This window comes from Rhipicephalus sanguineus, chromosome 3 (assembly GCF_013339695.2).
Source record: "Rhipicephalus sanguineus isolate Rsan-2018 chromosome 3, BIME_Rsan_1.4, whole genome shotgun sequence".
Classification (NCBI taxonomy): Eukaryota; Metazoa; Arthropoda; class Arachnida; order Ixodida; family Ixodidae; genus Rhipicephalus; species Rhipicephalus sanguineus.
The window spans coordinates 136,048,237-136,063,588 of record NC_051178.1 but is presented as its reverse complement, the minus strand read 5'-3'; the positions used below and the strand labels follow the sequence as shown (position 1 = coordinate 136,063,588).

The 15,352-nt window shown below is 44.9% G+C and overlaps 2 protein-coding genes across 15 annotated transcripts in view; one reads left to right on the top strand and one right to left on the bottom strand.

Moving 5' to 3' along the window:
* LOC119385888 (E3 ubiquitin-protein ligase RNF13) overlaps window positions 1-15,352 on the top strand; it is a 58,830-nt gene that overhangs the window by 14,364 nt on the left and 29,114 nt on the right. For 2 of the 11 annotated variants that reach the window (XM_049413443.1, XM_049413439.1), the window contains exons 6-7: window positions 514-610; window positions 1,166-1,271. The exons of 7 other annotated variants lie outside the window; for them this stretch is intronic. In XM_049413443.1, the coding sequence (XP_049269400.1) occupies window positions 514-610; window positions 1,166-1,271 (203 nt within the window). The remainder of the gene's footprint in view (window positions 1-513; window positions 611-1,165; window positions 1,272-15,352) is intronic. 2 more of the 11 variants (XM_049413442.1, XM_049413440.1) reach the window with 1 other exon arrangement.
* The window catches only part of LOC119387228 (PHD finger protein 20), a 70,458-nt gene that overhangs the window by 45,365 nt on the left and 9,741 nt on the right, over window positions 1-15,352 (bottom strand). The gene's annotated exons all lie outside the window — the stretch shown is intronic.

Here is a 15,352-nt window from a genome sequence, read left to right as displayed (position 1 = left end):
GCAAGAGTGTACACTTGGTCTTCGAGATTATTGCATGTGGCCCCTCTTTCTTGTCTGCTGCGACGGCCTACGGTGTACTTTGTTCGACAGAAGCAGAAGGGAATGGAAAGGAGTTGCATGCAGTCAGACATTGGAGCAACTGACATGTTGATCTAGGGGTGTTAGCCAAGTTGTTGTAAGGGAAATAGCCGGTGGAGATATACGATGTTGCTATTATCCGCATTGAAACCTGGTACAAACAGATAAGAGTTGTCAGATATGTGCACAAGCACTGGCTATGAAGGGAATCCTGAACACTAAAGCCCTAGCCAGTGAATTCATTATAGGCAGAGGTGTCACATTCAGATTACCCCATAACAATTTTCACCAGAAATTCTGTGCGCTGTATGTTCTGAAGTAACAAGTTTTATTGTGGTTGCTTTGTTAGTCGCCGCATCATGTATTCGATAAGGTTTTCTGGCGACAGTAGCGGTGAGCCTGACATTTGTTCTTGTTTTCTGTTGTTTTTATTAGGAAATGGCCTGAAGGACACTGACGACCTTAATATTTATGCTGTTATTGTGAGTGAAGAAACTGGGATTCGGCTCAAGCGATATACTTACAAGGATGAGTAAGTTTCCTGCAGTTGTTTTCATTGCAAAAAAAAAAAAAAACTTTCTGTGCCTGAAACATTGATTACTGCTGGGCAAGAGGGTGGTAGGATTGCCGTGAAGACAACTTGTGCAGTGAAATTCGCACCGAAAATACGGTAATTTCTTTAAAAGTTTTATATCAAGTTATGCAATATAGAATAAGAGAGAGCTGAGCTAGTTGGTAAGTAGTATTCATGTTAAAAAGACAGGGCATGCAAACACGGACACAACAGAGAAATCGGCATTTGTAGTGTCTTGACTTTTCTCTTGTGTCCGTGTTTGCACGCCCTGTCTCTTCAATGTGTATACAGTATACACAACTAAATCTCATTTTGTTGTGTGTTTGATATGTGCGGGTTTGACTCCGCTAACTTTATGGTCAATTTTGCCAAAGGAATTAAAACATATTGCAGTTTGGCCTATGATACACGGTTTATTTCTTCATCGTTATTCGTCTAATTTTTAGCTTATCTTAGTGCAATGCATTGTTAATTATATATGAATAATTTGCTTTGTATTTGTTATTCTTGCAGCTATGAGGTGAAGCTTTACCCAGAGAGTTTCCAGAGCATATTCAGCTATCTGCTGCCCTTCCTAGTGATTGTTGGTGTCTGCATTCTTGGACTTCTAGTTTTTGTGGTAAGTGTCATTTGGTGTATATCTCCTAGTTGCTAGGGAAGTGTTAGTACCATATGTTAGTATACTACTGTAACACATATTGGTAGTTTGTATACCAGTATTGATGAAGGTGTAGTGTGTCACTCATCAAAGCCATAGTGTCTCACTCATCAAAGCCGCAGCCCCTTAGCCTTAATTAGTTCTGGGAATCCAATCGACGGTTGCACAGTCGATTATTGTTTAGATTGTGCACAAGGCTCTCGTACAGAAGCCAAAATGTCATTCATCTGCTACTCTTTTAAAGCTAGACGTCGTACGGAACTTTTATAGAGGAATTGGTATTCTTTCTGGCTACTTTTTAAATTCCTTTTCGTATAATACCTTTACATGTGATGAACTTTAAATTAGAAGTACCTGATTTATTTTAAAGAATTGCCTTAATTTTAATATTTGCTATCCAATGGCTAATGCTCCAGTGAATGAGGTCTAGTCATATCCCTGGTCTCCAGAGAGTAAACTCATTTTGTGCTGTTGTGCTGTCTACTGGTAATCACAGCCAATAGTACCTATGAGAGCCATCTGTGCCAATCATAAGTTTCATCTTCTATTTTGGTAAATATGTGTGTGGCACCTGGGGTTCTCCCACTGCTCCGCTTTACCACCCATTACTTTCGGTTGACTGCCAGCTCACTTAGGGGGAAGGGTCTCTGAAATTAGAATGGTCTACTTGTAAAAACGTTTCTGTTCTTTCTTCCATTTCGTACAACCCTCAGCTGTTGCATTAAGGGGGGACGCGGCTTTCGTATCGCGCAAAATCGCAAAAAAAATCGATTTTTTGAAAATCACATTTTCGGTTTCTGTAGCCCTTTTTCTATCTGATTCCAAAATATCTTCACTGAAAACCACCTAGAAGTGCTTTAAAAAATTAGTTGCGCGGGCTGAGGTGTCGAAAATTATTGTGGAGATCGCAAAAAAACAGTGCTTTTCAAAAATTTCTTGCTCCGCAACGGTACAACCGGGCGCCGCCATTTTGAGCTCGCCGTAAAGGGCATTTCTTCCTTTTCAAATTCCCCGCCTCAGCTGGCGCCTCCCTTTAAAAACAAGCGCACAAAAAGCAAATCTCTGAAGGTCGTTTCGAGGCCTCCGATTGGCCGCGTCCGCCATGTTGCTCCAGAACGCCTCGCCATTGGTCCGATGCTCGCTTCGAGAGGACAGTCGTCTGCTGCTTACGCGTCGCGATGTTACGTGATGTTACGACTGTCGAAAATCACGCTACTTAGTGACGCGTCCGCTCTCGTTCTGTGTACACGGGTCGACGATAGTTTAGAATATGATTACCCTGTAGTTTGACAGCTGCAAGCGGAAGCGCCGTCATCAGTGTACGATAGACGGTAGCGTGCCGCGCTCGTCGCGAACATCGCAGATGCGCGTCTCGGGTAGTTCAGCTTGTCAGCACTTCGTCCTCCGTGACGAAGAACTTCGCGGGACTACTCTTTGTACTCGCGATCGAACATGACGTGCTTTGAAACATCGAGCACCGCGGCCACGCACACCGCGACCGAGCTTGCTGCTCGGAGTCGTGGCTAGGCCTAACTCCGCTTACGGCGCTGGTTTACGAGACGAATCCGAACTTTGCGGGCACGGACATCGCGCTAGCGGACAAGCCGCACTGTGCTTCGTCGCAAGCAACAAATCGCATCGTCCGCTGGCTACTCGAAAGTGCGGATGGGCACTTTACGCATCGGCAGCGGATTCCCGGTCAAGCTCGTCGCGCATTGACCGCTCCGAGCAGCGGCTAGCAATTTCGCGCGTCGGCGCCGCAAAATGAGAGACCAAGTACGTTACGCGCGCCGATTTTTCGTCGCCGCGGCTGAGCACTGCGTATTGTCGCCGAATGCCGCCAGCCAGCATATATAGTGCGCGACTTCCCGGACCCCGCGGCCGAGTACATCGGCATGAAAAAAAGCGCTGGTGATGCAATTTAGGCACGCTTGGATTCGTGCTTGGTATCGCCGCTAGCTCTGGTGAATCTTCTAAAATAACGAAAGCCTCGCAAATTACCGTTTCCGCGACCGAGTGGATGACGAAACGCATCACAGGCGAGGTTTGCAAATGAGCGTGGCGTGTGTGAAGCAGGGAGTTGAATTTATATCTGACCAACTCGCGTTACTGAATAAACTGCTCATATATTTCATCCCAGAAATGTTTGCAATAAGTGTGCCAATTTTCATGAAAACCTACGAAGGAATAAGAAAGTTGGTACTGAATGCCACGACCCCCACCTTAATTTTATTCAGAAGCTCACTGGAAAGAATGTTCTCCGACACACATCCAATGTTTGATGGAGACAGTGATACTTCCCTGACTCTTTCTGAAGAAAGAACATACGGATTTATTCCATTGGCTAAAGAAGACTGTATAAATCATGTCAAAAAGAGGATGGGTACAGCTCTGCCAACACCTGTATCAAGAAGCAAAAAAGATAAACCACTTGGAGGATGGGCCGGCCTGACTCAAGACCTGATTAATTTAGAAGACTGACTGGTTATGGTATGGCTATCCGTGACAACGTTGACATTGATGACATGCAAAAGGCCATAATGGCAACGTTCCATCATGTCACCTCGAGAGATGAGGAGCCACGCCATGAATTCTGCCCACTTGGGTCCCTGAGCTGGTGCAAGTACCGTGCTGCAGAAGCTGAAGCACCACCGCACACGTATAAATTGGCAGCACTGCATTGCTGCCAGTCTACTAAAACCTGACCACCCTCAGTTGCTCGGCTGTTGCCAAAAAAAAAAAAAAAGTCAAAATGCGGCCGAGAGTCTTTATTCGGTAGTTTGGTCAATTCTACCAGAAGAGCTAAACGCTTCACTGATTGCCGCCGAAACAGCTGTCAATGAGGCAGTCTGCAAGTATAATACTGGCACTCTCCATGCTTATAGAGAGCTTTGTGCATCACTTGGCCCGAAGCCTGGAAAGCACTCCATTCAATGAGCTGCAGAGAAGGATGCCACACGGGAAAAAAAGGCATCAAAAGTGCACCAAAGCAAGCACCAAATGCTCAAGAGACCTCACATCACTAAGAACACCAGAAACTATGATCCTGGTGCACTCCAGATCACTGGACGCAAGGTGAAACTTCGAGAGCCGTTTTCTCAAAAGTGCCTTTTTGCCTGCCTGCCAAGTTTCCGCAGCCATTTTCTTCCTAACCGTTTGGCCTATTTTGACTCCGTTTCTTTTGTCATGTTTCTTAGACTACAATGCATGTCGTGACATTCTTTCTTTCTCACTTTGACGCTTTGTAATTTTACGAAGTGACTACTCGTTCATCCCAAGAGTGTGCCCGATTTGAAGGTGTCAAAAAGAATCGCAATGCAAGAAGATTGTGTTGCAAAAAAAATAAAGCAAGAATGTCATGACACTCAGCGTGCATTTAGCTATGCAACAAATATTCACCTAGCCTTCTAGTCCTTTTTTTAAACTCTCCAGGCATTGCGCAAAGTGCAAGAAAATGCAAGAAGTAAAAATTTAATTGAATAAAAAGTTCTGAAGATATCACTTTGAAACTTTTTTAGAAGCAGCAGGGAGACATGCTGAATATTTGTACCAATTTTCATCAACATCTGTTAAGTTATAAGAAAGTTGGTTTTCGAAAGCCACGTCCCCCCTTAAGGTGGCAGCCCCACTCCGGCGGCACCAGCTCCGCATTTTAGTCATTGTTTACTGGTGCACTGTGCTTACTACAGTGGAACTTCGATTATACGACTTTCAGGGGACCGCGCAAAATCGTCGTATAATCCGGGCGTCGTATAATCGAAAAACCGAGAATATAGGCAGTGACGGTCATTTTTGCCCCACAACAGCGGGCACATAATGCCTAAGAAAGTCCGCGGCACAAACCTACGCTGCTCCGAGGAACGTAGATTAAATTGAAAAAATGACAACCACGCATTTTATCGGAGGTGTGAACGAACCTTTATTTCTCACCTTTTAAAAAAATCTGTGATTTTCTTCTGAGAGTTTGCCCAGCCACGACGCATCAGCCTTCTTTCGATAGCTGCAACATCTGGCAGCAAGTCGCCGATCTCGTCGCGTGCGCAAGCAAACCGCCGAATGTGGTCGACGTAGCACAACACGTCTGCGTAAGTCGGAACGGACACGCTAGCCTCTGCAGCGTCGTCCATCTCTTCCTCGTCGGAAGTTCCCGCAGTGTCGGGACGCACAGTTTCGATAATGTCATCCAGCGACACTTCACTGCACACTGCAACGTCGTCGTCGGCACCAACATAGTCCGCGAAAGATCCAGGCAGCTCCAGGCTGCCGAACTCTGGTTCATCGTCAACAGGCAGTGCAGCTTCACTGGTAGAACAAGCACCACTTCTATTAAAGCCGCAGTGCCTGAAGGAGTTGGCGATAGTTTCTGGCGTGACTGCGTCCCATGCACTAGCAATGTAGTGCATCAAACACAGAAAGCTTCTTATCCAACTGCTTGCGTTCCATGCCCGCCAGCCGACGCTGCACCAGAAACTTCCGATATTTCTGTTTCATGCACTTGATGACGCCAGCGTCAAGTGGCTGCAGCTGGCTAGTGCAATTGGGGGGCAGAAATACAACTTTCACATTTCTCAAATGCGACATATCTGATGGATGGCATGGCGCATTGTCAAGCAGAAGAAGAATCTTTCTGTTCTTAGTCCCCAGTTTGGAGTCCAGCTGCTGCAGATATGTAGAAAACATAGCAGCCGTCATCCAGGCTTTCCGGTTGAACGTGTACTGGCACGGCAGCCTTTTCAAATTCTTGAAGCATCGCGGCTTCTCAAACTTGCCGATCACGAGGGCAGGAAGCTTTTCAGAGCCGTCTTCATTAGCGCAAAGCAATACGGTAAGACGCTCTTTGCTTCGCTTACCCCCGTGACAGCTCTCTCCTTTGAATGCCAATGTCTGTTCTGGCTGCATATTATAAAATAATCCAGTTTCGTCCGCGTTGAACACGTCGGACGGCTTGTATTCCCGTATCAATTCCGGCAGCAACGCAGTCCACTTTTCTACAGTGTCGGAGCTGACTGACGCGCTCTCTCCACAGCAGCGGCTGTACACAACTCCACTGCGTTTTTTAAAGCGATCCAACCAGCCATTGGAGGCTTTAAAGTCGTCAATGCCGCAGCGCAATGCAACTGTCTCAGCCTTCTCCTTCAAAATTGCGCCATCCACGGCGATTCCTGAACTGCGGGCCTGACGCAACCACTCAACGAGGGCCTTCTCCATGGCAGCATATTTGCCATCTTTCGCGGCCTTCCTGTTCAGGCCGAACTTTGCCGCATTTAGTAGGATGCTGTCCTTCTTCGCGAGGATCGTTTTCAGCGACGACTCGGGAATGTTCAGGTCGCGGGCAATGCTGGCCTTCGTTGCTCCGTTCCGCTTCTCTGCCTCCTCGATTACGCGAAGCTTTTCTCCGAGTGTCAGCGGTTTTCGGTTCCGCGACATTGCGAGACGCAGCACTCGCAACCAAGAATTCGAAAGCTTCCTCGCACACCAATGTCCGAACACAGAAAATTTTGCACGTGGACACAGCAGCTGCGGCGCAGCACAACCAACCGATGAGGCAAACACGTGAAGGAATGGCACGGCAGTAGGCCTATTCGATTTGCAAGCTTCGACCAATCGCGAGCGGCTAAAACGCCCCAGCCCTCTGGTAGCTAGACAGCGGCGAGTTCCGGTTCCCGCGGCTGTCGCAAACATTGGCTCAACAATCGCCGTTCAACACGTCCGGTATAACGACACGAAATCTAGTGAAAGTCATCGCATACTAGAAAGCGAGCTCGAAATTATCTGCCATGTTATCTGCTCACAACGGTCACTACAAAACCACCCAAAAGAAGAGAGAGAAAAAAAGAAGGCGACAACGGAAGTGCGCAGTGCAATGCGACAAAACGAATGCGCTCCGGCTGGCTCCGGCCAACGTTGGCTCTGGCTAGCTATGGCCGACCGCGTGTCGAAAAATTGAAGAGGCCCTGTGGTGGCAGCACGAATACGAACTCGGTTCCTCGGTTTCCCGACTTTCTTCGCCCGGCCGCAGTGTGTTTGCGTGCCAGCCCGCGTCATCGTAGGTCTTTTTTTTTTCTCGGACAGTCCAGCGAAGCGTCGTACGAGGCGGGGCCGGCGTAAAATTGCGTCGTACAATTGAGGTTTTTAATACATTATTTCTATGGGGGTTTTGCCGGGACCAAGCCAATTCGTCGTAAAACGCGGGTCGTCGCAGGACCGGGGGACGTATAATCGAAGTTCCACTGTATTACTATTACTAGTAAATCGAATCCACTGTATGGCTAGTAAAACTAAAAAACCAGTTTTTATTCAGTCTATCACTTCTTCAAATCTTGACGCGTTTCGCCAAGCCATTGCCCAAGAGGCTTGGCATGGCGTTTACCAAGCGGAAGATAGTGACTCTGCGTACACTGCTTTTATGAGCACTTTCAAAACATTTTTTGCCATAAACACTTCCCAAAGAAAAAAATGACACGGGCATCCAAAGCACGAAAACCTTGGCTAACACCTGAACCTCTTGGCATGGTTAAACGCAAACATGCCCTGTATGCTCAATTTGTGAAATCTAGAGATCCAGCCCTACTAAGTGAATTCAAGAAATATCGAAATAGTCTAACGAATCAGCTTAGGGCTGCAAAAGATGCTTATTTTGTGGAAATGTTTAGTGACCCAGGCAACCAGAGAAGTGACGTAGTCTGGCGCAAATTGAATGCTTTGTTAAAGCCTACTTCACGTTCTGTTATTCCAGATGTTTTGAGCCATAACGGACAAAAGCTTTCCGGAAATGCTATACCGAGTGCATTTAATGATATATTTTCACTGAAACCTCAATTACAAGGTGATGCTGGCCTTAACAGCTATGCTCAGTTCCTGCGTGTAAACGCGTTCAGTAACACTCTATTTCTTGTCCCAACTACCCCACTAGAAGTCTTTTCATGCTTTAGCGATATTGGTAATAGCCGGGCTTTGGACGCCGATGGTATCCAGATTCGCCCCATAAAGTATGTGCTTGATATTATATGCCCTGTTCTTACCCACATTTATAATCTAATATTATCTACAGGTGTATTTCCAAAACAAATGCAGACTTCACGCGTCGTTTCAGTTTACAAGCACGGTGATAAAGGGACCATAAACAACTATCGACCTATTTCAATAATTCCAGTGTTTTCGAAAGGTATTGAAAAATTAATGCATATCAGATTGGTATCATTTTTTAATCGCCACAACTTGTTTCAAGATTTTCAACATGGGTTCAGGAAGCATCGCTCTACCGAAACAGCCCTCTTGACTAAAAAGAAATAATTATAGACGCATTTAGTCGTAAACAAATGGCATTAGGCATATACGTCGATTTTTCCAAGGCATTTGACTTAATTGATCATTCCATCCTACTCAGCAAACTAGAAAACTATGGTGTGCGTGGAACAGCGCATGCGCTTCTAAAATCTTATCTTTCAAACAGGACACAATTCGTAGATGCCAACAATGAAATATCTCCAAGGAAGCCGGTCGTTGTTGGTGTGCCACAAGGGAGTATTTTAGGGCCACTTTTATTTTTGACTTACATAAATGACATTGTACACTGCACAGACAACGCAACATTTGTATCGTACGCAGATGATACGACAGTTTTTATTACAGGGAGCTTGGAAACAGAGATAGAGGTAATGGCTAATAAAACGCTGTCTGACATAGACTCCTGGGCCTCTGCGAATTTATTAAAAATAAACCCTTCAAAAACGCAAGTAATTTTATATATGCCTAAAGGAAAAATCTCGACAAATAAGATGAATTTATTTCTGGGCTCTCAGCAGTTAGATATGGTAGATTCCGTTAGTACCCTTGGAGTATATTTTTCAAAGCACTTAACATGGAATGTACATATTGATAGCCTGCACTCAAAGATGTCATCTGCCATTGGTGTCCTTGCACGTATGCGATGTATTCTTCCTACTAAGGTGAAAGTTACGATATACAATGCGCTGGTATCATCTTTGTTACAGTATTGTAGCATAGTGTGGTGTACTACCGGAGTGACAAATTTGCGCAAGTTGTATTTACTACAGAAAAGAGCCATACGACATATTGCTGCTGTACACTATCTGTCATCTACAAAACTTCTTTTTCCAAAATATGAAATTCTTCCAGTATTCTCTTTGTATAATTACAGGCTGATGTTGTGTTATAAGGAGTTTATTAAGCATGGTACCAATACCATAATTAATCTTGCTAAGCTAAACGTAAACCCGAGTGTTCGACTGACCAGGCACAAAGAAATGTGGACTGTACCCACCCCTAGAACTGTTTATGATGAACAATCATTGTGCTACAGGCTGCCGTCCCTACTAAACTTCTTAAAGCACGAAGATTTTGATCCTTCGTCTAATCAAAACTGTCACATTAAACGCTTCGCCCATCGTATTCATTTTTCGGAATAATATATATCTCGGAATTTTGGCCATTCTTATTATTGTTGCTTTTCATGTTCATGCCACTTCATGACTATACATATAAACTATTCTCTCTATTTTCAGTGATTTGTATAATAATTTTTGTATTACTTGACGCCATGTTAAACTTGTAAAGTGTATTCTGTATTTTGCATTCATGATTGTCCGCCATCCTGCTGCATTGCCAACTTGTAAAGGGGTCGGGACCTCGTCAAGCTCTCGAGCTTTTAGTCCTGTACTCCTCCTATTGAAAGGAAATAAATTTATTGATTGATTGATTGATTGATTGATTGATTGATTGCTCTGCTCAATGGACGAATATGAGTTGTATTGCGTTAGAAAATTTACGTTCTCCGCTTTCTAATGACAGCTAGTATTGTTGCCTAGTCTCTCGAGCGTTATTTCACGGCAATGAAAACAGTTTGAGCAAGAAACAGTGTTTTTGCTGTACAAGCCTCCGTTGTACTGCCAGTGCGGCAAAACTGTTCAACATAACGAAATAAAATTTGCCGAGCCTTTTAATGAAGCGTTATTCAAGGTTTCTATGAAGAGATATTGCCAGTAAAGCAATTAGAAATTGATGCAGGCTCCAATAAAAATGGGCAAAACAATGAAGGTTTATGAGTAAATAACTTTTTTTCTGGTCTGTGTAGAACAACAATATATAATGGGTTTTCAGGCTACATTGTACTTTATGTAGTTCATGAATTACTACTTCAAAACGGCAATTTACGGCTCTACTTGGTCAGGCATTACCGACGAAGGGACAAAACTATCCAAGCTTAAACTCTTAAATCTTCAATATTCAAGCATCAAGCCTTTCTCTAGGTTTCTATGAAGAGAAAATTGTCGTAAGTCAATTAGAAAATTTGTAGGACAGCAGTGAATTTAGCTCATTTTTCTGCTTGTCGGGTTCATGCAAATTTACTTTTTTTTCCTTTTACAGGCTAATTCACAACAAGTGTTGCACATTAGCAGGACCATGCAGTGTCTTGTAATTACCAGTACTCACTAACTTTACGAAGCAGTGCTTCAAACAAAAGATTTGCAAGAAATAATATATCTCTCAAACATTTTTTGGTGGTGGCGCCATCTCTGAAAAAAAAATATCAAGTTGTTTCACGTCAGTTCCGACGTTCGTCAAAAGTGGCGCCTCTAAACATTACTAAGCCGTCAAAACACGGATGGGTTATTTCTCCAGACGTCTTCATCGCCACTTCTTCAATGCACAATCCCATGGGGCTGCTGAAAGAAAGAGAGAGAGAGAGAGATGGATAGAGAGAAAGGAAGAAGGGAATAATGCGTGTTGTACTGTACATTATGAATGCATAGCTAGCAGGTTAGGCTATTGTGCCTAGGATTCCAGAAATTGCTTGGTTGCTCGCCTTTGTACTCAGGTGACTGTAGAAGCGTTTTTGAAGTATACAAAGAACTTGACCTTGCCTCCTCATATTTTTAAGGCTCGTATGACAGTACTTAGAAACCTGCTTTCCGGAAACCACGCGGTGAGGTGGCGAGTGCTTGGCAGTGTATGTGTGTTTGACTATTTCACGTGACGCCGGTTGAGCAATAGGATTAGCAGCAAAACAATTGAAACTTTGCAAAATAGTGAGAGCCCCCTGGCGTACACTTTGCAAACACCTTCAAGTTGGCTTTCCAGCAAGAAAATTTTCCTAGAAAACTCTTCGGTCCCTGACTGCTTTTCTCCGTCTAAGTCTAAGCGTGTTCACCCCTCCACATTCCAGCGTGGGCTCAGTACCAAGGCTTTTGAAAACATACTGCAAGAATGTCACGCCTTATTGTACGTTCCCTCTTGCACTGAGAGAAAGGGGGAAAAAAAGACAGGGATTAGTAGTGAATGGGAAAAAATTGTTTGTCTGCCCTTCTGGTAGAGGCTTTCCTGCGGAAAACAAACTTGCTCGCGCATGCTCTGTAACTATTTCGCAAGCTGTCAGTTAAAGCGAGTCTTATTGCCCTGACTGCAGCGAAAAGTGCAGATGGCTGTGCGAGCTCTGGAGCTCCCAGCCGCGCGCAAAAAATCAAATGTCACGTGTCCCGACGCAAGTTTTGAAACGCATGATTTTCGGTAGGTTATCTTGTCGTCAAAATATGTATTGTACATCTGCTTTCATCATTTTATTTTCGAATGATCATTGTACCCTCGAAAATCACTCGTGTGCGACTACCATTTGGTTGTTGCAGTGCACGGCAACCTATCTAGCAGAGAGGTAGCAGAAATAAAGCTTGGACAGTGCCAAATACATGGCTTGTATTGACGTCACCGTGGCCGCCATCTTTGTGAACAAATTGATTGAGACGGAGGGTGAACTCTAGCTTGAACGCGCGGAGCAAGAAATGGTGACATCAGATTAGTTTCGGTGCCTTCTCCAATCCTTTGTGTTCCCCCTTGGCGCAGCTGGTGAACAGAAGAAAGCAGGGAGAGCACAAAAGAACGCGCGAGGAGGGAACGACTGGGTGTCATGACACTCTAATGCGATAAAGTCACGGTATAGTTAGACAACACGTGCAAAATTTACGCTATATGAACTAATAACCTCTACAAGAACTAAATTTAGCAATAATCTGTTTGCTCATGTAAATCATGTGATATTTTATAAGCACCCCTTACTGACCAAAGGGCTCGACGTAATTCTTATGTACCGTCTCATTATCGGCGGCCATAAACAGCTAGAAAATGAGACGTTCACAGAACACATAGACGCGCTTAAGCGTGTCCCTCCTATGGACCCTTTCAACGACGGCTTTCTGGGGAGCTTCTGAAAGTAGGGACATATGTATGAGGTCAAGCGGCACATGCGCGCACTACTTTTACAATCGAATCAAAACTGGTGACAGCGGGGACGTCTCTAATTACTATGCATGTGCGTATGGTCCGGGCTGTTCCACGCAAGCCAACACTGTCAAGTCTCTGAACAAACAACGGTCTTTTCTTTTTTTTTTAAACCGCTTTATTGTAAATAGTTCTACCTTTCCACGAGAGAGAGGGGGCACCTCTTTTCTAGACAGTTGAACGGGAGGGAGTACAAAGGCTCTCTGGGCTGTGCATCTTTTTTTCTTGGGGAACGGGAGGGGTAGGGGGGCGTCAGGCACATTTGCAACATCCCAAAGGAGGTTATGGCAGCAGCTGCACCCCTAAAAAGAAGGGATTAGCTGCAACAGGTGCAGGCCCTTCGCCACCGCATGCTACGATGGTGAAGAGCACATTTTGCTTCCTTTTTCTAAACATGACTGAGTGGCGTCGTCTGGTGTCTCAGGAAAGAACTACTCGCAAGATGGCGACCGTAGAATCGCCACCTTAACGCATGGGGAATTATAAAAGTCGGAATGAACAATGTGTACGATAGCCGATATGAACAGCATAGCTAATTGCCAGGAGAAATGACAGCGTGAAGACTCACGGAAAGGTTCAGCAAATGGTGCCTGCTATCGAGGCTATGCCAGATACGGAAGCTCTGAACTGGCATGTGTTATGTGTGCAGTTGGTGTTTGAGGGTGTATAAACACATAATGGCGGCTAAGTTACTAGCGCCCAAAATTTTGCTTGTTCTTACACATTGTTTCTATGGCGCATGTGGCAGTGCCATGGCAGAGTCCGAATATTCAGGCCCATATGGAAGGCTGGGTGTTCGCAAAATCATCAGTGACTGTATTGAACCTGTTTAATTATCTTCATTTTTGAATTATATGGGATTTATTGTATAAAAGTCAGTGAGCTTGACTTCTGATGCACACTTTCGTGGTGAAGGTGGTCATACCCTTTGCAACTTTGCATCGTGTTGGTTATTTGCTTCATCTGATGTATGGCTACCAGCAGGTGTTACTAATGATAACATTTTCCACGCTCTTTCATGTTCATAATGCCAGACCATAGTTTTCCTATTCTCTATTCTAGGATGTTTCAAGCTGACTGCCTGACCAGAGAAAGCCTTTTTTTTTAACTAACATTTTGGCTAGTGCTTGTGTGCTGTACATTGTGGAATTTTACTTTTGTTTTCAAGTACAAAACTTGAGCTGCTTCTGTCCAGGAGCACGGGCTCAGGCATTCCCATTAGGATCGGCAGTGTTCCTGCAACACTCTTCCTGCAAGTTGAAAAAGCGTGGGCAGTGCTAGTCTTTTGTCAGAACTTTGATTCTTGACAGTGTAAATGCATATCGTATTAATGTGATAGCCTTAAAGGGCTCATGTCGCAGAAATTTCGGTGTCGGTGGTGGCATTGGTTGTGAGCGAAAAATTGAGATGGGTCCAAAGAATAAAATCAGGTGTTTGAGCTGGAATTGAACCTAGGCATTCAACGTGGTAGTCAGGTGTTCTACCTGAGAGCCATGCCAGTGCTTGAAACTGCTTTGGAAAAGGACCCTATACAGGTGTGGTGTAGTGCGAGGAGTTGTGTTAACACATGTATTATTGTGTGGTAGAAGTGTACAATCGCACCAAGTGTCAAATCATGTGAATTGCACGAGTGGGTGCTTTATAGGCCCACTCATTACAGAGTGCTCGGGCATAATTGATCATCATCATCATTAGCTACAGCATCTACAAAGTGTGCAGCTGTGCAGGTGTGCATACAGTGAAACCTCGCTGATGCGAATCTCACGGGACCACTAAAAATATTCGTATCATCCGAAATTCGTATCACCAGAAAGCATGGAAAATTAGCATGCAACAAAAGAAAGCTGGCCTACATTTTAATGTATTGTTTTTCAGGGCCGCAGAAACGTCAGGAAGAAGCCTAAATGATTGTCAGTTAAGTTTATAGATGTCGAGAATCATACCAGCTCTCGCATATATACGGCCCGTACGCACGTACTTAATTATAGAACCAGGTGCGTTGTGATCCGCGACAGCAGTAGCCCCTTCTACATTTTAGTATGCTTTTTTGCATGACACCGGAGTACTGCAGAAAAAGTAAGGAAGGAAGTGCGTTGACGCGATGGACCAAGGCCACAAAATTGCAGGACCACGGTCCTGTGTTGTGATTTTGTTATCGCAGAGGTGTCGGGGATGTTTTCTGGGAGATTTACGGCCATGCCCGCACAAGTGCGACCTCAACGGTCACGCATGTTGACGTTGTGAGGCCTGACTTCATCGGTCCCCGCCTTCTTTCGGTCCTCGTCCACCTTTCATAGGATGTGTGATGCACGAAGCAGGCAGGCACGTGTAAACGCAGTACAACGACAGCAGCCCGCGTCGACGCATTCGAAAAAAAAAGATGGCGCTAATGTCCTCTGTAATCCAAGCGCGAAGGCACACGGAGGCACGTAAGAGCCTCAAAGATTCGCGCACACAATGTCGGAGGCCGTGACGCATCTCTGTAGGTTTATTTTCACCATAAGAAAAGTGTTTTTCTTACACCGTGATTCTGACGATTTGGTGGTGCGGCGCACATGCCCACGCTTGCGTTCCCGCGCTCGCACGTTCTTGGCACGTCTTCCGCGACAGTGCGGACAGCACCTCTTCGTACCTCGGCGGTAGCGTACGTTCGTATCAAACGTCGTTGGGTGAAAATCGGTTCGCAACAATTGTACTCTATTACATTGCAGGCCAATGGGCCTTGGCCGGGACCAACGAAAAATTCGTGT